General features: G+C 39.8%; 1 protein-coding gene across 1 annotated transcript in view; it reads right to left on the reverse strand.

The window, feature by feature from the left end:
* zc3h3 (zinc finger CCCH-type containing 3) overlaps positions 1 to 22796 on the reverse strand; it is a 278128-nt gene extending 255332 nt beyond the window's left edge. Inside the window, exons 1-3 of the mRNA XM_072570014.1 lie at positions 22713 to 22796; positions 18132 to 19764; positions 7263 to 7459 (exon numbers count right to left, since the gene is read on the reverse strand). Coding sequence (XP_072426115.1) covers positions 7263 to 7459; positions 18132 to 19764; positions 22713 to 22758 — 1876 coding nt within the window. The 5' untranslated portion in view covers positions 22759 to 22796. The remainder of the gene's footprint in view (positions 1 to 7262; positions 7460 to 18131; positions 19765 to 22712) is intronic.
* Between the last annotated feature and the right edge of the window lie 175 nt (positions 22797 to 22971).

Here is a 22971-nt window from a genome sequence, read left to right on the forward strand (position 1 = left end):
TTGTCTTAACAGCATCAATGATGTTCATAACAGGCTAGTAGCAGTCTGCTTTCTTTTTCGCTTCTGATGCTCATGTTACACAATTTAGTTATGACCTCAGACATATCAAAGTGGACATTTTGCTTTTAAAAAGCAGAACGAAGCTGGACAATTCGCCTTGACAAGATAGAGTCCAGATGTTTTTGATTTGAAGCATTTTCCACTTTTCTTTCAGAAGATCTGAGCAGTTTCACATCATGTAAGTGAACTGGCCCTTTCACAGTTCAGTTTTATGTTGAGATATATCTCAGAAAGAATCATATTTGATCTGATATATTATGAAACATATTAACGTTGGCCAGTTTATTTGTCCAACGGTTGTCATCTTTGCCCAAGAATCAGTCTGCTACCCAAAGGAAGAAACCATGGTTCAGATGTAGGGACCATTCTTGCTTCGAATAGTTAGAAGGTTGTAGACTCCACAAACCATTCCAGAGGCCATCTTTCAGAATAAAACCTTGGCATTTATATAGCACCCCTTGTGATCTCAAAATGTCAAAGTACATCCCAGCAAATTAAATACTTCTCAATTGTTTAATCAATATTGCAATATAGAAGTGTAAATTCTTTCTATCAAGTTCCGTGTGTTTCATATGGTCTACTGTTGACATCCGTTGTCAAGAAAGTGCAATCTATCATGAAGAAAGTCTCAACAATGTACTGAGAAAACCATAGGACGATAGACAAAATCATGTTTCTTTTGGTTCTTTCATGGGATGTGGAATTCGCCGACTGATTAAGTATTTTATTGCCCTCAAGAAAGTGGTGATGAGCTGCCTTTTTAATCTGCGAAAAAAACAGATAGTATATCTTGCACCTGGGATTTTCAAAGTCTTTTACAAAAGGTTAACAGGCAAGATAAAGTGTATATATTAGGACAGAGTTTAACTAACATTCAGGAAGCAAAGAGTGGATATAACTGAAGCATTTTTCAAGTCGACATGCTAGGAGTAGTGCAATGCTGCAAGTATCAGGCCTCAGCTACTTACAATCTACATGAATAACTTGGGTGAAAAAAAAAGCAAAGCCTCTCAAGTTGTCGATGGTATAAAGCTAGGTGAAAAATGTAAGCTGTGAGGCAGACTCAGACAGCTGAAAATAGTATACACTCGTTCAGTACTGAGCAAAAGGATGGCAGATGGAGTATAACTTGAACACGACTGAAGTTATTCACTTCAGTTCTGAGAACAAAAAAGTAGAATTATTTTAAAATACTTCTGGTTCGACTAAATACGGGTGCACTGATACAAGAAACTCATGCATGTGATTACAGCATTCAATTAGGAAGGCAACTGGTGTCTTTATTCTAAGATAACTGAGTACAAGTTCTGAAGAAAGGTCACCTGACCCAAAATGTTAACTCTGCTTTCTCTCCACAAATTCTGCCAGACCTGCTAAAATTCTTCAGCAATTTCTGTTCTTGTTTCAGAATTCCAGCATCTGCAGTCTTTGTTTTTTGACAAGAATAAAGACATCCTGTATCAATTGTACAGACTTTGGTCAAAACACAGCTGGAGTTCAAATGTAGTTCTGATCTTCAAATTGTGGAAAATAACACTTGCAGTTAGCAAAGATTCACTTAATTGGTCCCCAAGATGGAAGGTCTTCCTGTAACAAGAAGCTGAGTAAATTGAGCGAACATTCTCTCGAGTACAGAAGAATGAGAGGCGGTGATCACATTAAAACACGCAAAATCTTTTTAGAGGCTTGTCAGGGTAGATGCTGAAGGCTTTTTTCTTCTCGTCAGAGAATCTAAACCACAACGGCATTGTCTCAGGATGGAGATCAGGAAGAATTACTTCACTCAGAAGGTTGTGAATCTTTGGAATGCTCCATTTTCGATGATATTTAAGGCTGGAGTAGGCAGAGCTTTGACCTCTCGAGAAATCAGGGGATATGGGGAACAGGCAAGAAAGTGGAGTTGAAGCCTATAATCAACCATGATCATACTGAATGGCAGAGCAAGTTCGACAGACTATATGGTCTGCTCCTGCTCCTATTTCTTGTGTCTTTATGTAATCACAACAGTCAGCACACAGTACTAAGAAATTTGTGTTCACTCATGGGACCTCACAATCATTTACCTAAAAACAAGGTAAGAGAAGGCACATTTTGTACAGAACACTAAGTACACAAATGTGAGTGGCAACTCATAGTAAAAACGTGTAATACAGATATGTCTTTGTACCACAGAGCAAATTGAGATGGCAGTCCTCTAATAAAGTTGAGATTGAGATCATTGACAATGAGTGTGTCACTCAAACAAGGAACTGCTGATGGAGGTACATTGGTACCATATAGTCAAACATTTCACAGAGTTATCGGTAAATGTACTATGAAGTGCATGGATGTTAATGTAAAGCAGAAATGTAAGATCACGTCGTACTAAAATCAACTCTGGAAACAATCAATTTTAACATTTCAGTACTCCAAGGTGATTATTAGGAATTTAATTTCCTTTTTATTAACAGTTATCTGTAAGACAATATACTACCAGCCCTGACCTCTCCATGTGCGCAAATGTTTAAGTCTAGCCTGATTAATTCAATTGTTTAAAAAAAAAAGGAGAGAAGCAGAGAAATAGCTTGGCTTTTAGCTATCAAAAGGAATGAGGGTTGATGTTGATAGTGATGGAATTTCGAATGCTGCAAATTGATTGAATGCTGCAATTACAGTTCGCAGTAACTCAAGGAAATGGGATCATCCCTCTCAGCCAAACACTTCTCTTTATTTAAAGCAATCCAATTTGCAAGGATAATTATATATTAGCGTTTCATCTGCAATCGGAAATGAACACGAGAATAGAGCAGGCCAAGTGCAAGCACGTTATTGCTGCAAATTACTTGATATCTGTCTTCTTTCACATAAAGAGAAAATTGGGTAATCAATTAGAAGCTGGAAGGATTGCAGTACAGGAGAACAATGCTGTCCCCTACTGGACGCCTATACTAACTGTTCATTAGTGTTCAGCTGTTTTCACAGCATCAACAGATTCTCAATTTTTGCCATAGTAACATCTCTAACAACAGAATAATGACTCAACAGAATAAATACATGAGCACCTGATAAAATCTCTCCAATGCAAAACTACTTGTAAGAAATTCGTTCCCTGTCCACATCTCAGAGTTTTGAAGAAATAATGTTTCATTAAGGTCTTCCCACAGTAGCTCAGGTAGTCAATACCAGTGAGGTACTAAGCTGTCACTAATGGACACATTTCAAATTTAATCACTAGTCTGTGTCCCTTGGCTGATATTTAGTTACCACAGCAAAATTTACATATAACTGTTGAACAGGAACGACGCAAGGGGTTTGAACGTTGCCAAAATTCCATCCCATCTTCATGCTCTCACTGTGCTCAGTTGTCCACGTGACCCACCTTCTACTCCCTCAATTCTATTCCCACTAAACTACCGAGCATTTAACTTCCCTTCCTGGTTTTTATGTTAGCTGACAAAACCATTATCAAATCTCTGCTCAGGCACTGGCCCCACCCTTTTCAAATCTGCCATCCTCAGCTTTTTCCTAAAAATGCCAAGCATCAACTCTATATCCTTGCAATCGTTTAGCACATTTTCAATCTGCTTTTCTTCTCCAAACTCTTTGAAGTGATTTCACAATGCTTTCCTGGAGAATCTGGTGGAGGCAGACCTACTTTCAAAAGAGAACTGGAAAAAAACCCTTTAAGATAAAGAACTTGCAGAGTCAGGAGTGGAACTAGCCGTGTTGCTCTGACAGAGAGCCAGTTCAGATCATTAGGCCTCGCTTCTATACTAAAATCATTCTATGTCTGAAGTTTACTAAGCAGGTCTTCAATACTTCCATCATGGCAAAACAGTTTCTCCTAAAAGCAAATCGATATGTAATATGGCTGTATCAAAGATAAACCATCACTCCTCAAACACCTTTAGGACAATATGTAAATCAAGAGGAGCTTTAAACAATGACGATCACCGTCACCACAGGAAGGGTACGTAGAAAATTATTAGAATTGAAGGCTTGCAAGTCTTCAGGCCAAATGGACTTCATCTTAGGGTCTTAAAAGGAGTGGCTGCAGACCTTATAGATGCTTGTCTATCATCTTCCAAAATTCCCTAGACTTGGGAGGAATCTCAGCAGACTAGAGTGTGGTGCTGGAAAAGCACAGCAGGTCAGGCAGCATCCAAAAAGCAGGAGATTCGATGTTTCAGGCATAAGCCTTTCAGCCTGAAGTGCTTATGCCCAAAACGTCGCTTCTCCCGCTCCTCAGATGCTGCCGGACCTGCTGTGCTTTTCCAGCACCACAATTTCGACTCTGATTCCAGCATCTGAAGTCCTCACTTTCTCCTAGGAATCTCAGTAAATGGAAAACAGTAAATGGAAAACAGTAAATGAAATACATTATTCGAGAAAGGAGGGAGACAAAGGCAGGAAACTACAAGCTATTTAGTCAAATATGTGTCAAAGGGAAAATGCTATAACTAAAGGCAGGATACTTAGAAAATCTTACTACAGTCAAGCAAAGTCAACATGCTTTTGTGAAAGGGAAGTTATTTTTGACTAATTTATCAGAAGATTTTTGAGAAAATTACAAGAAAGATAACTTGTTGAAAAAGTGTATCCACGATTGGATTGTCAAAAAACATTTGACAACATGCCAAATTAAAATGTAAGATAAAGAGCTATGGTACAGAGCATAGCATATTAACATAGGTAGACGATTAGTTAGCTAACGGGAACAGAGATTAGACATAAAATGTCTTTTTCAGGTTGATAGGATGGAACACGTAAGCTGTCACAGTATTAAGCACGAGTGTCAACAACGTATAAACCGAATCAAAGACTTGAACAAAGGGTCCAAATGTGTAGTAGCAAAATTTACTGACATTGAGATAATTAGGAAAACTAAGTTAAGAGAAAGTAGAGAGTTGGCAAAGGGAGACAGATTGAGAGAGAAGTTTTTTTTTAAATTTGTGGTTGTCAGTGGCCAAGCCAGCATTTACTGCCTACCCCTAATTGCCTGTAGGCAGTGAAGAGTCAATCACGTTGCCTTGGGTCTGGGGTCACATGCAGGTCAGGCCAGAGAAGGATGATAGATTTCATTCCATAAATGGACATCAGTGAAGATGATGAGGTTTACAATAATCAACAGTGGGCGCGACTTGGCTCTTTATTCCAGATTTTTATTGAATTCAGGTTCATCATCTGTCATGACAGGTTTCAAATCCATGGTCGCCAGAATATTAACTAAAAGAGAGTTTGAGAGAAGATTTGTAGCTCGGGTGCTACACCAACTAGCCACAAAACGACACAATGAGCTATCCTTAGTAGCCACACACGCAGATGACAAGCAACATGAGTTCGACTGGGACAACACTACTATTATAGGACAAGCCAAACAGAGAACAACCAGGGAATTCCTTGAGGCATGGCACTCATCCACAGATTCTATCAACAAACACATCGACCTGGACCCAATATACCGGCCACTGCAGCGGACAGCTGGAACTGACAACCAGAAGCAGCAGAGACAAACCACTATAAGTGCCAGAGGAAACAACACAGAAGCGCTCACAGGAGGCTCCCAAGCACTGACGATGTCACCTAGACAGGGGACGAAATGTCTGCAACACAAATTCCAAGCTTGGTGAACAGAACCACAACATTAACTAAGAGAGTTCTAGATTACAAGTCCAGTGACATTACCACTATGCCACTTCCTCCCACTATGGGCAAATGAACTATTCCACATTGGCGGGAAGAAATGAAAAACAGTATACCTCAGAAATAAAAAGAGAAATTGCAAAAATGTGGAATGAGAATCATTAAAGTTTTTGTGAAGCTCTGGAATCCAATCAACAGTCTCCTGATGCACAAAACACAAGAATATGTTTTTTTAAGTTCAGCAAATGCTTATTAAGAGCAATGGAAGCTTGGTGTTTAAAGTGTGGCATTATCCAAATCACCCTGGAGGAGAAATAAAAACATCAAGACACCTGACATTATCACAAATAACATTTCGCTTATTTACTTAGTACTGCAATGAAAACTAGTACATTCAAACATAAACAAGTAGATACCTAAATATCCTGTTGATGAATTCAAACCATTATTTAGTAAGGGAACTTGCACCAAATCCAAAGATATAAATCAATTCAAAATGTGGAATAAGGACCAATCCAACAGTTTTGTGCTAAGGTTGTGATATGTACCCAGTAGGACAAAATTTCAACTTATATGCACATATTAGCCTCTAAAAATAGGCATAAATACCAAGTCATACCAGAGTAATACCCGCTTCTGAGCGCACGCAGGCTTCTCTAGAAATAAAACTGGGTCTTAACAAACAAAATCAAGTTTACCTGTGCTGGGATACCACATGTGGAAATTGTAGCAAGTGGCACCTTCAACCTATGGCTCCTAAAGCTTTCCATCACAGAGGTTTTCCTCACCTCGTGACTGGTTCTGTTGCAGACCAACTTATATTAGAGGCTGTTAATTACGATTAGGCAACAACTCAATTAAAATATTATGACGTGACTACACGACAGAGCAAGATTAATTAAATAGACTGTGGTATTTTATCATCTAGCAACTTCTATGTTTTCATCACTCTGAATTCTATACACCGACATGCATCACCAACAAGAGTAATTACTGTAGTCATCTGCAGCAGAAACTATGTGTACGATCATCCTCAACCACGGGTATCAAAACCAACTGCACTGCAACTTTAAACAAACTCTAAATTGTGTTGCTAAGCTGAACTGGGGACCAATGAATTACAGCAAAATGCCTGTAAAATAGATAGGATTCTGTTCTTTTCAATAACAACTGTGAATGATTGAATGGAGATTTTCAAACTGTACATAAAAACACCAAACACTCATTAATATGAAGTCCTCATGTCGTATAATACATCTCCTGTTATATCCAGTACAGATATAGGAAGAGATACACCTGACTTCAACTTACATTCAATTGCTGCGCAAGCTTCACTTTGGTTCCCCTCATCAACTGATAATAAAAGACCTATAGACAGCTAATAAAAAGAAGTAAAAATCAGGCTTGAAGGCAAGATCACCACCTGTGAAGTAGTTCCCATGCCTACTGTGTCTGAATTGGCTGGAAACATTTAAAAAACACTTGCCCAATTCACCACCACAGCTCCACAGCCAAATGTTAAAACGTATATAACAGCCAACTGACTGAAGAGACCCTGTAATTAGACATCAGTTTTCTACCTTGCTTTGAAGTTCCATGTTGTCCTGAAGATGGTAGCCTCCTCAGCCTGTGTTTACTGATTTGCACAAGTCCTTTCCCAGGTGTCCTTTTCAGAGTTAGGGAGGATTTTCCATACATGGGGCCCTTCTTGGTGAGCAAGTACCGATTTTTTACCGTTGGCAGTCCAGTAAAGCTGATCCTCTTCTCAGTTGGAGAGCTTGCAAAACAATAAAAAAAAACCCACGATAAATGCTCTGAAAAGTTGGAAAACAGCAAGGTCTATCAAACAATATCCCTCAACCTCAAAATCTCCCTGCTCCATGCAAGGCATTAAGTACAACTTACTTTTTTGACTGTACAATTTTTTTTAGGGATGGGGTAAAGTGTTGTGGGGATTTAAAAAGTTTCAAAGAAAGAACAAGACAAGAATGCAGAGTAATGATATGGATGCATCTACCCAGCGTGTGTCAGGAAGAGACATAAAACATATAAGGATGCACCACCAAACAGGGTCAGTAAAAACAGAATTTATACATGCAGCATTCATAATAAGATGGATGAATTAATAGCATAAACAGAGACGCATGGAAACATGGCATGATAGCAAGTCCAAAGATGGGACTACAAAGGGACCAGGGCTGGATACTGAACATTTCAAAGGTATGAGACAATTTGGAAAGATAGGAAGAAAGGAAAATGGATGAGAGTAGCATGACCATTAAAAAAAAATGAAATAAACAAACAATTTTGGTTCAAAATATGTAGAATAATTTTGGAGGGTGTAAAGGAATAGCAAGTGAAAGAAATTGCAGGTGTGTAAAATACATCCAAAAACAGTTTAAAGTAAAGTCACCATAGTCTTGCCAGATCATTAGAGAGGGTCACTGGTGATGGTTTAACCAGGTCACCACAGATCTGGGGTGAGGGGACGGTCCTTCATGGTAATGTCAGCTAATTCAAAAACCGAATGTTTTGCAAACATCTGTCCAGCCAAGTGAACTAAACAACCCCTAACAGGAGTTCATAATGGGCATTTTTTAAGAAACAAGCCAGAAGAGTCTTATGCTAATTTAATCTTCATATGGGTTGAACTTAACAGGTATCAATGGTAGCTTAGAAGAGGAGTTCATGAAGTGTATTTTTAACATTTTCTGCAGTCAACCAGGGAAAAGGTTAGTTCAGGCCTGAGAATGTGTAAGAGATATCTTAATCCACCAACAAGGGATGAACAATTCATTAGCTTCACACACATGACCTCATATGAAAGAGTCATCGAGGAAGAATGATCATAACATGAGGGAATTTCACATTCACTCTGAAGATGAAAATCTAGAGTCTGAAACTAATATCTTAAACCTAAACTTAAAGAAAGGTATGAATTCGGAGTTGGCTAAAGTGGACTGGGAAAATAGTCAAAAAGCTGCTGGAAAAACAGATATAGACATTTGAGGAGGTTTCTCACAGTTTTTAACTAAGATATATGTGCTATGGAGAAAGAAAGACACTACAAAAAAGCTGCACTGTCTGTGCCTTACTGAGGAAGTTTATATTGATATCAAATTGAAAGATAAAGGCATGTAATTCTGCAAGATTGTAAGCAGAAGATTGAATTTCTTTTTAAGAAACCAATAAGAGAATTTAAAAAATAAGAAATGACAGTACTTGGGCAAGAAATCTAAAAGGAGACAAAAAGAAAAGCAAGTAGCTACTATAAATGCTGGTTCCTTACAGAATGAAACCAGGGAGTTAATGGTGGAAAATAAGAAAACAGCAGATACTTTTAACAATTATTGCATATAGTCTGCATGTAGAAGACACAAAGCACCCAAAGAATAGCAGAAAATAATTGATTTTAGAAATATTTCAGTCAACTGGAGAACTGCATATGGAGTTCACTCGAAAGAAGGGAGACAGAAAACACCAAACTATAGGCTACTTAACAGAACATCTTTCAGGAAATTTTGGATTATATTATTAGGAAAGACAAATCAGGACAGTTGGAAAGTCTGGATTCAATTAAGCAGAGTCATATTTACGAAAATGAAGTCATGGTGGACAAATTTATTACCATGTTTAAGGATATAATAAGCAGGATGGATAAAGGAGAATCTGTAGATTAAGTGTATTTGGACATCCAAAATGATTGAAAAAATGGCCCAGAAAACATTTACGATATTAAGCAAGAGCTTATGGTATTGGGCATGATGTATTAGCATGAGTAGAGGATTGTCTAGATAACAGGAAATACAAGCAAGGTAAATTAACTGTTTTTAGTGAGTTGTCACAGGGTGACTGCAAACATCTCAACTATTTCCAATTTATATTAGTACTCCTTCCCTTTGTAGTCATGATGTTACTGAATGGTGAAACAGGCTCTCAAGTTGCCCAATAATTTAATCTTATCCACATTTATGTTCTGTTTCTTTAAATATATTTAGTTATTAGCAAATAAAATTAATAAACATTATTTTTGGACTTGTTATCTCAATAATCACTTGCACTTTTTAAAGAATTAATTCAGAGGACATGGGTATCATTGCTGGGGCAAGCATTTAGTGATGGGTAATAATTGTCCTTGACATGCTGGTGATGAGGTATCTTCTTACACCACCACAGTTCACTTGCTGTAGATGGATCCAAAAAAAAATGCAGAAGGGAGTTCCTGGATTTTAATTCAGTAACACTGAAGCAATGGCAATATACTTTCAAGTCAGGATGCTGAGTGGCTTTGAGGAGATTTTCAGGTAGTGATGCTCCTGTGTAGCTGCTGCCAGATGAAAATGACCATAGATTTGCTGTTTAAGGAACCTTGGTGCATTCCTGTACAGCATCTTGCAGATGCATCACTGCCGGGTGTTGAAGGATGGACTGAATGCTTGTGAATGTAGCACTAGTCAAACAGGTTGCTTCTTCCTGGATGGGGGTCAAACCTTTTGCATGTTGTTGGAGCTGTGTTCATGTCAGACATTTTCTCCCAAAATTAGTGCGTGCAGCTAAGGCAATTATCACTGCAGCCATATGTGCAATCAGAGATTTCTATGTGACCACATTATTGTAACCTTTGCTGTTTTATGTAATGCATCTGAAGAAGTTGATGCTCATGTTGTTAGCATCAACCATTCAGCAGATGTCACATACAGGCTGAGTATGAAAACAAGTCCTTCACTCATTTTTGAAGGGGGGAGATCTATCTAACAGCTCTCAAATGCCTGACCAAATGCCTGAACTACTTCCAGCTATCATACAATAAACACATTCTTGTTATTTAGAACAATGACTCTACTGTAGATACTCCATATGGTGTCTAGATTAGAGTGGTGCTGGAAAAGCACAACAGGTCAGGCAGCATCCGAGGAGCAGGAAAAATCAACGTTTCGGGCAAAAGCCCTTCATCAGGAACAGGGTGTATACTCCACATGGTGTATCCTCTAATACTAATCACTAGCAGACCCGAGATGAAGCAAAGACAATGGTGGCAGTGAACTACCTCAAACAATCCCTATCCAGAACCACGTGGTACCAGGATACAGTCATCTGGGAAAATACAACTTCCAAGAACAAAACAAAGTTTCTTTGGAACCTGTGTTCCTAAAATGTCAAAATGCTGCGTTCTTCATTACTATCAGGCTATTAAGAGGAGTAAAAACAAAACAAAACTATTGGGAAGATCGGAAATAAAATGGGAAGAAACATCTGACACATGAAATGCATTTACTTTGGGTATGTATTGACCAAACATCAACCATTAATCAGAAATTAAGAGGGTAAAGCACTCATAAGAGAGAACATGCACAGGCGACTTTTTAATGTATGCAGCGCATTAGTGCAAAAGGCTGACGACCTTGCAACAATCTTTAGCCAGAATATGGACTGCTTTAAAATGCGGAGTCGTGAATTGCACTGAACGCTGTGCAATCGTCAGCAAATATCCCACTCCTGATCTTATGACAGAGAGACAGATATTGATGAAGTACCTCAAGATAGTTGGGCCTAGTACAATATCTTGGAGAACTCCTGCAGAGACGGCCTGGGGCTGAGATGGCTGACCTCCAACAAACAACCATCTTCCTGTATCAGGTGTGACTTCAATCAGTGGAGAGTTTCCTGTTTTGCATGGGTTCCTCGATGCCACTCTCAGTCAAAGGCAGCCTCAATCTCTAGAGCTGTCACTCTCACTTAACCTCTGGAATTCAGCTGTTTTGTCCATGTTTGAACCAATACTGTACAAGGTCAGGAAATGAGTGGCCCTGGCAAAACCCAAACTGGGCGTCAGTAAGCAGCCTGTTACTGAGCAGGTGTTGCTTGATAGAGGTATCACTTTAATGATGAGCAATGGCCAGGTTGAAATTTGTACAGGACATACTTGGGAAACTTTCCACATTGTCTATGGATGCCAGTGTTGTAGTTGTACCGGAACAGCTTAGCAAGGGTGCGACAAGTTCTGGAGCACAAGTCTTCAGTACTATTGCTGGAATGTTATCAGGCCCCTTAGCCTTTGTGATGTCCAGTATCTCCAACTGTTTCTTCAAATCACTGGAAGGAAGTGACGTGAAATGTTTGAAGACTGGTAGCTGTAATGCTGCGGTCCACTGGAGAAAACAAGAGATGGATTATCCATTTGGAACTCCTGGCTGAAGATTGCTGTGAAGAATTCCTCTTTGTCTTTTGCACTGATGTGCTGGGATCTTCCTTGATTAGGGATGTGGATATTTGTGGAGTCTTCTCCTCCAGTGAGTTGTTTAATTGTCCACCACTATTCATGACTGGATGTGCCAGGTCTACACCGCTTCCATCTGATCCGATGGTTTGTGGGATCCCTTATCTCTGCCTATCATTTGTTGCTTATGCTGTTTGACACGCAAGTAGTCCTGTTTTGTAGCCTCACTGCATTACCACTTCATTTTTAGGTTTGCCTGGTGGTTATGCAAGCATTCCCTCCTCCACTGTCCATTGAAGCAGAGTCGATTCCCTAACTTGATGGTAATGTTTGAGTGAAGGATAGAGTCATAGAGTTATCCAACATGGAAAGAGACCTTTGATATGCTGGGTCACGAGGGTGCAGATTGTGTTACTGATGGCCTACAGCACCTCTTGAGTGCCCAGTCTTGAGCTCATAGATCTATTAGCATGGGAATTGTTCGCACAACATGAAGAAGGTATTCTCAATGTGAAGGTGGAACTTCATCTCCACAAGGACTAGGCAGTGATCACTCTTACCAAAAATGCCATGGACAGATGCATCAGCGGCCAACAGATTGACAAGGATGAAGTCAAATTCCATAATTTCAAACTGTTACTCACAAAATCTAAAGCGAGGACTTTTTTTTTTCCATTCCCTCACTCAGAGTAATACGGCATAGAGACAGGCCCTTCAGCCCAAACTGGTCCATGCTGATTAAAATGTCCATCCACACTAACCCCATTTCACTGCACTTGGCCCATATCCTTCTAAACCTTTCCTATTTATGCATCCACTCGTTCATCAGAATCTTTTACACATTTTACATTTTTTTTAAAAAGGTGGTAGGAAGCAGATTTCACAAGTAATTTTAAGGCACAGCTGAATGGTACATGACAAGGAACTTGCAGTTTGTGGAGAAGAATGGTGGGGGGGGGTTTGGGGAGATATGGGACCAAGCAAGATTATTTATTTTTCAAAAAGGAGTTGGTACAAAAATTAGAGACAGAATTCTATATTTTGCCAATGCAGACTGAAGACTTGACAATTCTCGAGTATTTCAAATTCAAAATAAAAGTTTGAACAGATGCATGCGTACGAACAGTTAAGAGAGAAATCCAAAAAAATTATCTCAAAGTTGAATCATAATAAAATGGTTAAATTCAAACCTTAACAAAGCAAACTTAGATCTAGGACTATGAAGTTTGTCACACCATGACAACACTCAAGAGAGTTCAGATATGCCAATTAGTCTTTCTATTTCATAGCTAAAACATACACATATTTAAACACAGTTGTAGGTTGTTGGATTCCTTATTGCTGCTAAGGTACATCAAAGGAACAGCTTGTGGCTTAATAATTCATTGATAACCTTTAATGGGTATTAATGAGATTGTGCGAAAAATGCTAGAATGTCTGAAAATATTTCATCTAAAAAAAAGTGTACATATTGGGTGGATAATGGAAGAGGAGTGAAGTAGAATACATTTAGGAAGAACTCCTGCCAAATATTTAACACAAACTTTAATGGAAAGATTTAAAAGGGAAGGTTTTAGAATCTGACCAATTCTAAATTTAAGTAGTATAATTTTCCTGACTGAGTTCCTCATAATATAATCTGTTCATGCACTTGCTGGTTTACCTTATAAAATTGTGCAAATAGCAGTCCCTGACTTTTGGCATATGTGCACACTTAAGCCTATGCTCTGCCATATAAATACCGTGGCTATCAAAAGCAGCAGGGAAACTTTGCAGATGAATTTCATCTCCTGTTTCCATCACCATCTACAAGGCACAAGTCAGGAGAGCGATTTGAATATCCTCCACTGGACATGTGTAGCTGCGAGAACGCCCAAGAAGCTTGAATCCGTCCAGGACAAAGCCCTGTCAATCTTTCCACCGGTGATGCAGGGCAGAGTGTACTATCTATAAGAGACATTGCAGCAACACATCAAGCCTTCAACAGGATTTTCCAATCACAGAACTTCTACAACCAAGAAGAATAACACCAATAGACTTATGGGAACAACATCATCTGCAAGTGTCACTGGTTCTGGAACTACTTCCCAACAGCACTGTGGGTTTACCTACTGCCTATGAACTGAAGTAGTTCAAGAAAGCAATTCACATACACCTTCTTGGGGACAAGAGGGATGGGCAACAGTACTGATCCAGCCAGCAACATCAAATCCCATGAAATAATAAGTTTTAAAAAAACAAAACTAAAGGATACCACATGATCTATCATGATGTATTTGAAAAAGAACAACAAGTATTCAGGTCAACTGAAAGTGTGAAGTACGCTAATGAACATTGGTAAAACAGGCATTATCACTTGGGAAGTCATCTAACCCTCGGTCCTCAATTACAAATCAGTTCTTCGATAACATGAGCAATGTTCTTGAGCAATCCCGAGTTATAGAAAAATCGCTCTTTAGAAACAGTGCTTAAGCTGTTGACACTGTAATCGTGTTACAGCCAACACACATTTTAAATGCAGAAACAGCATTGCATATTCGCTGTAACAAATTGGCATCAACGAAACACACCATATAACAAAATGATCTGTAAGTGAGCAGAGACAGGTTTCAGAATTCAGGCCAGTGCCAGACAGTGCACAAGATTCACAAAAAAGTTGTAATTTAGTGCGGAGGCACAAGACAAAAAAATATAATCAGTGACTGCTTTCACTCTACAACAAATTCATTAAATTTAATTATTTAATCATTTGACATTAAATTAACACATCCATATCAATTGACCTACACAGGTAATGTTGATGAAACAGAAATGAATTTTGTTATACCAAGACTTAGGAAAGAAAACTATCCAAATAAAGATGACTGGTCAGAAGGTAGTTCATAGTAGCTCCATTTTTAATGGCAGATTAAAGCCCATGGGGATATTCAAATCTTGAATAACTCTCCTCCCATCTATAAGGCACAAAATTACTACTTGCCCAATTGAGCAATTTCTACAGCACTCAAAAAACACAAAATAGTATAGAACAAAGCAACAGGCTGCATAAGCAACACAACATCCACTGCTTCAGGGATTTACTCCCTCCAGTGAATTCAACAGTGCACACTGGCACCAAGATGCTCAACAACAACGCGAAGATCCATCAATAACACCTTCCAAATCTAAGAACAATGCCAACTATAAGAACAAAAGCTGCAGATGTAAGGGCCTGCAACAACATGCAAGCTCACTTCCAAATCACATGGTACCCCATTAAGAACTTTGGACTTAATTTGGACCCAACAGTTTTTGGGTCAAATTCATGTGATTCCCTCCCGAATACGTACAGCACAGAAGTGCGATATAATGACCATCAACAACAAGACAGAATCAAACCATTTTCTTTTGACGCTCAGTGGGACTATCAACAACTGACCAGAGACTGAACTGAACTAGCATATAAATACTGTGGCTACAAGGGCAGGTCAGAGGCAAGAAATCCTGCAGACAGTAACTCACTTCCCCACTTAAGTCCAAAGGCATGAGCACAACGGAATACTCCCCATCTGCCTGGATGAGTGCAGCGCCAACAGTTTGAAACCGTCAAGGTCAAAGCAACCATCTTAATTGGCACCATTTAAAATATTCAATCCCTTCACCATCGATGCTCAGTAGCAGTAGTGGAATTGCAGAACTTGTCCCAAGATTCCTAAAGACAGTAGCTTCCAAACTCACAACCACTAGCATCCAGAAGGACAAGGGTAATAAATACAAGTTGGTAAAGACAGTGTAGCTATTAAAGTGAGAGTTCAAATTATTGGATATCCTTAAACAACAGGCGAACAACTGTTTTCAAACGTGAATCTGCAAGTTCCCCTCCAAGACAGTCACCATCCTGACTTAGAAATTATATCACCGCACCTTCAGTGCAGCTGCATCAAGATCTGGGAAGTGCCTCCCTAATGTCATTGTGGGTACAATTATTTTAAATCAAACTATTCAGGGATGTTATTACACAACTCCAGATAGGGTGGGAGTTGAATCCAGGACTCCCAGCTCAGAGGTAGGGATACTATCACTGCACCACCAGATCCTTTATCATCAGGCCAAACTTACAGTGAATGGGCTGCAGCAGTTCAAGAATGCAGCTCACCACCACCTTCAAGGGCAACTAAGGTTGAGGAATAACCGAGTCAGTGACATCCACTTCTCATGAGTGGATTTTGTAAAAATGCACAAAGGTGTACATGAATTTTAGTGTTCAAAAAGGCAACTGACTACCACCTTAGGAACTTAAGGATGAGCAATGCAACAATACTAACAGAATGCTAAAAGCCCACAAATAACACCTTTCCCCAGTAATATAGATGAAATTAAATGTATAAATTTACATACAAAAACAGTTTAACTGCTATAATTTAAAGACATCCATTAATTTGAATTGTGCAGCTTAAGTAACAATAGTGTCCTAATCAACATTTTCTGGAAAAAAAACTGTCAGAATCAGCAGCACTAAGGTCATTTAAAAGGCAGATGAGATTCTCATGGCAAGAAACTATCTAAGCAATTTAAAACTATATTTTTGACAAAAATGCGTTTTCCTTTAGTAGTTCTGTCCAAAACCCTAATTAGCTATTATTCAGCACATAAACTCATGATTCTGAACTATAACTGCAGCTCATCCAGTCACAGCACTGTGACTTCCACTGAGAGAGACTTCATAGTGAAAACAGTCTTCACTGCTTTCCAGAGTACATACTTTCTACTCATCCTGTTCAGAGATGTTATGACACACCTCCAGAGTAGATGGGACTTAAACCCACTCCTCCTCACTCAGAGATTAAGAAATGACCACTGTATCACAACTCCAGACTAGATTTCCAGGGTAATATTCCCAGTCCAACAACCTTCAGCTGGTATATCTATAATTTTCCCTACATCATAAGGTCAGAAGTGAAGATGTTTGCTGTTGGCTGCACAATGTTTAGCACCTTTTGCAACTCCTCAAATATTGAAATAGTCCATATCTAAATGCAACAGAACCAGAACAATATCCAACAAATGACTAGTAAAATTCGCCAAACACAAAAAGCAGGCAGTGATCATCTCCAGCAAGACAGAATCTACTGATCGCCCTAATATTCACTGGGATTATCACTGAATCCCCCACTATCCACATCCTGGGGTCACCAATGACCAGAAATTAATCACTGTAGCTACAAGAGCAGGTGAGTTACTTGAAATCCTTCGGCAGGTAACCTTTATCCTGACTCCTCAAAGCCCATCCACAAGGTAGATGTTAAAAGTGACACATAATGCATTCCACTCAACCTAATCAGTGGAACTCAAATGATTTGAAGTGTGACACCAGCCAAGACAAAGGAGCCTGCCCAATTAGCACAACATCCACAAATATTCACTTCCTCCAGCACTGGTCAATAGAAGCAGAGTGTACCATCTATAAGATGCACTGCAGACATTCATTAAGGCTCCTTAGGCAGCACCTTCCAAACCCATGACCAACAGAATAAAGAAGGAAAAGAGCAGAAGTAGAACACAACCACCTGCAAATTCTTCTCCCAGCCACTCACTATCCTGACTTGGAAATATACAGATGTTCCTTCAGTGTCGCTGGGTAAAAACCCAGGAACCCTCGCCCCAACAGCATTGTGGGTGAACCTACACCAAGTAGACCACAGCAGCTGAAGGTGGCAGTTCATCATCATTTTCTCTACAGCAACACTAACATCACAATGAGAAAGGTGGTCTTAGGTAACAGGAGGACATAGATGAATTGATCAGATGGACAGATCAGTGGCAGATGGAATTTAACACTGAAAAAAAATGGGGTAATGCACTTTGAAAGAAGTAACAAGTGAGAGAGTGCTCAATGAATGGCAGGACACTAGGAAGGGGGTTATCTTGTGATGCTTGTTCACAGATCTTTGAAGATAGCAAGACAAGATAATAGAGTAGTTAAGAAGGCACACTTGCCTTTATCAATCACAGCATTAAATTATAAGAGGAGGAAGATTATGCCGGAGCTGAACAATAGCTTGGTTAACACCTAGCTGGAGTACTCTGCATTAGTCCTGCCAATGAAGTCCATATTTGATGGACGAATAGAAACAACCTGTATTTATATAAAACTATTAGTGCACTAAAATGTCTTAAGATGCTTCACATGATGATTATTATCAAATTTGCAACAATAAAATTAAGTGTTAAGAGTTCAAAAGTATAGACTCACCACAAACTTCCACCTCTTCTGATAATTTTAGTTTTGCTTTTCACTTTGTAATGAGAAGATCCAGGCCCACACAATGTCTTTTTGGGGATGTCAGCACCAGACTCTGGCTTCTTGGGCGTTTTCGATCGCATCCGATGTACTGCAGGCTCCGACAGGAATGAGTGCTGTGACTTCCACTGATAGAGAGACTTTGAAGGAGAAACAGTCTCCACTGCTTTCCAGTAGTACTTGTTTGACAATGCTCCTCTCTTGTGACAGCACCCGGCCTTTCTCAGCCTTCCTGAACATCTGAGCTCCACGCTTGGATTGAGTGCTACACCATCATCTCCCATAACAACAGACCGTGTGGTATTTTTAATCAACTTTGGTGAGACAGACTTTAGTGTAATTTGGCTAGAAGCCTGGCTTGATTTGGCAGTGTTTGAAACCCAAACATAGTTTGCTTTCCTTTCCTTGCAAGCTCTGCTGGAAACAGGAGTGTTACTCCTTTGCTTCTTCGGTACTTTGTGTGTGAGTGGAGCTTTTGACTTCAAAGAGCCTTGCACTACATGTGTTTGAACCTGGGAAGCACCAACTGAAACTGACTTCCTCACTGCCATCAAAGAGTCATTCTGGACTCGAGCATCAGTACCAATGTCTTCCTTTTGCCATGTATATTTGGATTTTTTAATTGGGGAAGAATTGCAGGGTATTTGGTCTACAGAATTCAAAACATTCTGCTGTTTTCCCAAAGTTACACAATCATTCTTGGCTAGTTTGTCCAACTCAGCAATTTTATGCAATAGGGATGTTTTCTGTGATTTGCCTGTTGATGATTCAGGACCAGCGTGGGCATTATCACTTAACTCAACAACTTGCTGGAATTTACCCACAAATCCACCTGCACTATCACCATCCATGCAGTGAATCATACCCTTCACAGAAGTTTTTGAAAGTTTGCATATTGATGCCTCTGGACTTGAACTAGTACTGTTACTTGACTCAACATGTTGGCTCTCTGTCAATCCGTGCTTTGCTCTGCGACAGCTGAGAGGAATCTTCATCTTGGTTTTTCCTGTTACTTCAATACTAATTTGTTCTTCTGTTTTAGGCACTTGTCCTTCTTCGTCCTGCTTCTTTGTACTTTTCAGTGTAGGACTTTCTGCAGAGAGAGGTGTAACGGCACCTATTCTGTCCATCCTCCTTGCCATTTTCACTTTGTGCAACTTCTCCTTCAGTGCCAACAGCTTATTGTTTTTCAATTCTAACTCAGAATTCAGAGCCAGTAAAGACTGTGCTTTTGGACTTGTTTGAACTAATCTGGAAGACTTGCCCCTTAAGCTGCCTGCTTCTGATCCACTTGTCCCGACCACGTATTTGTTGTTAGTGCTTAACTTATGTCTAATAGTAGGCATTATCTCACTTCGAGATTCACGAGCAGGTGTCTCACTACACGTGTTGATGGGTTTCTTATTGACCAGCGAGTACTTTGTCCGCCATGAACTGCTAGTTTCTGAACCTGCTGGAAAGTTCTTTGAGTTGACAGATGTGTATTTATGATTGCTACTAGTCCATAGCCCTTGCATGTGTAGATTATTAGGTTCAGTACTTGCAGGCACATCACCATGGACATTCTTATGGTTGGTTATAAGAGCTGTGGGGGTGAAAAGAAAACATACAAAAAATGAATTTGAAATGAATGCACCAATACTTTAGTTGGGGCAGAGAACTGAAAACATTTTTAAAAGTCTTGCAATTATATAGGTCTCATCTGTCTCAACACACTACTCTTGTGATCCACGGAAGTGCTTCTTGTTCTGTAAACAACATAACCACCATATTGTTCAAAGCCCCAAACAGAAAATTACATGAATAACTACTTTCGTGAGAATTTATTTGTTGTATTCCCATGTTGGTAGTCTGAAGCAGATAAGAAAGTTATACAGCATTATATTACGACTAAACGTAAAGGTCATTGACTGAAATGTATTGAGACATCCTGAGGAATTGAGAGGAACAAAACAAATGCAAGATCTTTCTTTACATAGCAGTAGGATACTAAATTATATGTTCAAGCCCTAAAGATGTTCTTAGACTCATGAAGTTTTGGCTCAGAAATGAGACTGCTACAAAATGAACCAAACTAACAGGTACCATTAACTATCTGAAGGGGACATGAATGAACTCAACAATTTGCATCGGTGGTAGCACCTTCAAAGTCAAAGGTTATAACTTCAAGCTCCACTCCAGAAAAAAATTTTCCCCTATGCAAGCTTGACATTCCAATCAAGTGGGAGCAATTGAAGACTGCAGATGTTTGAGATCGGAGTTAAAATGTTTGGTGCTGGGAAAGCACAGCCGGTCGGCAGCATCCGAAGAACAGGAGAATCAATGTTTCAAGCACAAGCTCTTCATCAGGAATTCCTGATGATGAGCTTATGCTTGAAATATCGACTCTCCTGCTCCTCGGACACTGCCTGACCGGTTGTGCTTTTCCTACACCACACATTTTGATTCCAAACAAGTACCAAAGGCAATCGAGTGTGAAAGATACAATTTTTCAGATAACACTGCAACAAGATCCTGTCTGCATATTCAGATGGATGCAAAATCTCAAAGTATCTTTCAAAGGAAGAAAGGAGTGATCAGTCAGGCATTTGTCTCTCATTCAACAGCAATTTCAACAATCCAAATGCATCCCAGAGACACAAAGAAAGCTACTTTTCAAAGTAATGGTCCACAGTTCATTGAAGATTAACCGTACCATAACTATTGATAATAACAGTACACTTTGCAGCAATAATAGCAAACAATCGTTGATTAGTCATAAATTGCAGGTGTTATAATTTGATACTTTCTTAGATGGATCATACTCTATCAAATTCTAAAGCATGTACTGACACATGCACTTTGTACCTTTTCATTTTCCTCAACTTTGCTATGTGACAATTTGGATTTTTCATTGTGACATTATATTGATAATACTTAAGAGATTCAATTGTCCTTTTCTTGCAGTGTACAGATCCATAGTTTCCCACATCTCTTGTTTTCGTTGGGCAAGCATTCATTTCTGTAGTTCGGAGGAAGAAAGCCTCTGCCAGTACATTACTAACCAACAAAGCCTTTTGGCTGTCTCTGCCTATATCTTAATTTGATTCAGTCATGAAACTGACTATCAGGCTATTCTATACCAAACACTTCAAATGCTCATCTTAAAGTTCTACTTGCATTATTCTATTAGATCAAGACAGGCAAAAGCCAAGCATTAGTAAACAACAAAGAAAAATCATCAATTTTTACATTGTCTAATTAACATGTCCCTCACACAACTAAGTAATTGAAAAATATAGTCACTGTCACCATATAGTAAACAGAACAAACATTTTATACATAGCAGCATTCCACACAGAACAAGCAAATGGATAAGATAATCTAATATTTACTGGTTAAAAGATAAACATTGGTTATTTTGCCATGGGACATTTTATCATGTTAAAGAAATAATTATAAAAATTAGCTTTTGTTATTTCCCCTGGAAATGAGAAAGAACTCTGCGTTCTTTCTCAAAAAGTACCACACACTCCTTTCTAGAATATATTAGGAACAAACAATTTGGCATATCATGTGAAAGACTGCACCTCCGACTGGACTGGATTGCCAACCCTAGACTATGTCTCAGGAGTGAGGTTTCAGCTAACAAAGTAAAGTCACCATAACCCTATCAGATCATATGGCTGCATTCTCATCAGAGAGTGACAATTGGTGGTGGTTTAACCTAAGAGTCACCACACCTTAGGGAGGACAGATGGTGAGAGAGCGTAGTGCTGAAAAAGCACAGCAGGTCAAGCAGCATCCAAGGAGCAGGAGAAGCCCTTCATCAGGTTGCCCTTCCTGATGAAACATCAACTCTCCTGCTCCCCGGATGCTGTCTGACCTGCAGTGTTTCTCCAGCACCACACTCTCAACTCTGATCTCCAGCATCTGCAGTCCTCACCGTCTCCTGGGAGAGATGGTGAGAAAGACAATCCTTCATGGTAACCTCAGATAGTACAGGAACTGAACCCACTCTGTTGGCGTCACTCCGCATTGGAAACCAGCCATCCAGACAACTGAACTCACCGAACCTCCTGAGACAACCTTTTGACTGAAGAGACAAAAACAGAAATTGCTAGGATTACTCAGCAGGTCTGAGAGCATCTGTGGACGGAAAGCAGAGTTAACGCTTCGGATCCAGTGACCCTCATTCAGAACCGTTCTTCTTTCACGCCACAGATGCTGCCTGACCTGTCGAGTTTTCCCAGCAATTTCTGATTTCCAGCAATGGCAACTGCAGAGTGCTGACACGGTGTATGTACAAACATTAAAGTTTCCTGGGCTAACCAGTGTTGTTAACTGGGTGAAGAGCTTTCCAAGGGTTAATTCCAGGTACCACCATCAGTGCAGATACAGTCAGTCAGGATCAGGGCCTGTAAAGTCGAGTCAGGCCGGACATTTTCTGTTAGCGAAGCTCTGGGCTCCCGGTTATAGCCATCACCGGGATCGGGACGGTTCATTTTCCCGGCTCAGGTACTGAAAAAAAAGGTTTCTGTTTCGGATACTCACCGGAGAGGAGCTGGATCTGCCGCTGTAACGCCTCTCGCTCCTCCATCTCCAGCAGCTGGACGGCCACTGACGCTCACGTCATAACGTAGCTCCGTATGACGTAACTACGTCCGCGTCCGAGTATGATGGACAGCCGCATTAACCACTCGTAAGCGGAACATCACACGGCAGTGACCAATCGACTTCAGGCGATCGCGGTTAACTGGGCAGGAATTATCTCCTGCTCGCAGAGACCTGTGGGAGGTGTAGTTGATGTACA

This window comes from Chiloscyllium punctatum, chromosome 5 (genome assembly GCF_047496795.1).
Source record: "Chiloscyllium punctatum isolate Juve2018m chromosome 5, sChiPun1.3, whole genome shotgun sequence".
In the NCBI taxonomy this organism is placed as follows: Eukaryota; Metazoa; Chordata; class Chondrichthyes; order Orectolobiformes; family Hemiscylliidae; genus Chiloscyllium; species Chiloscyllium punctatum.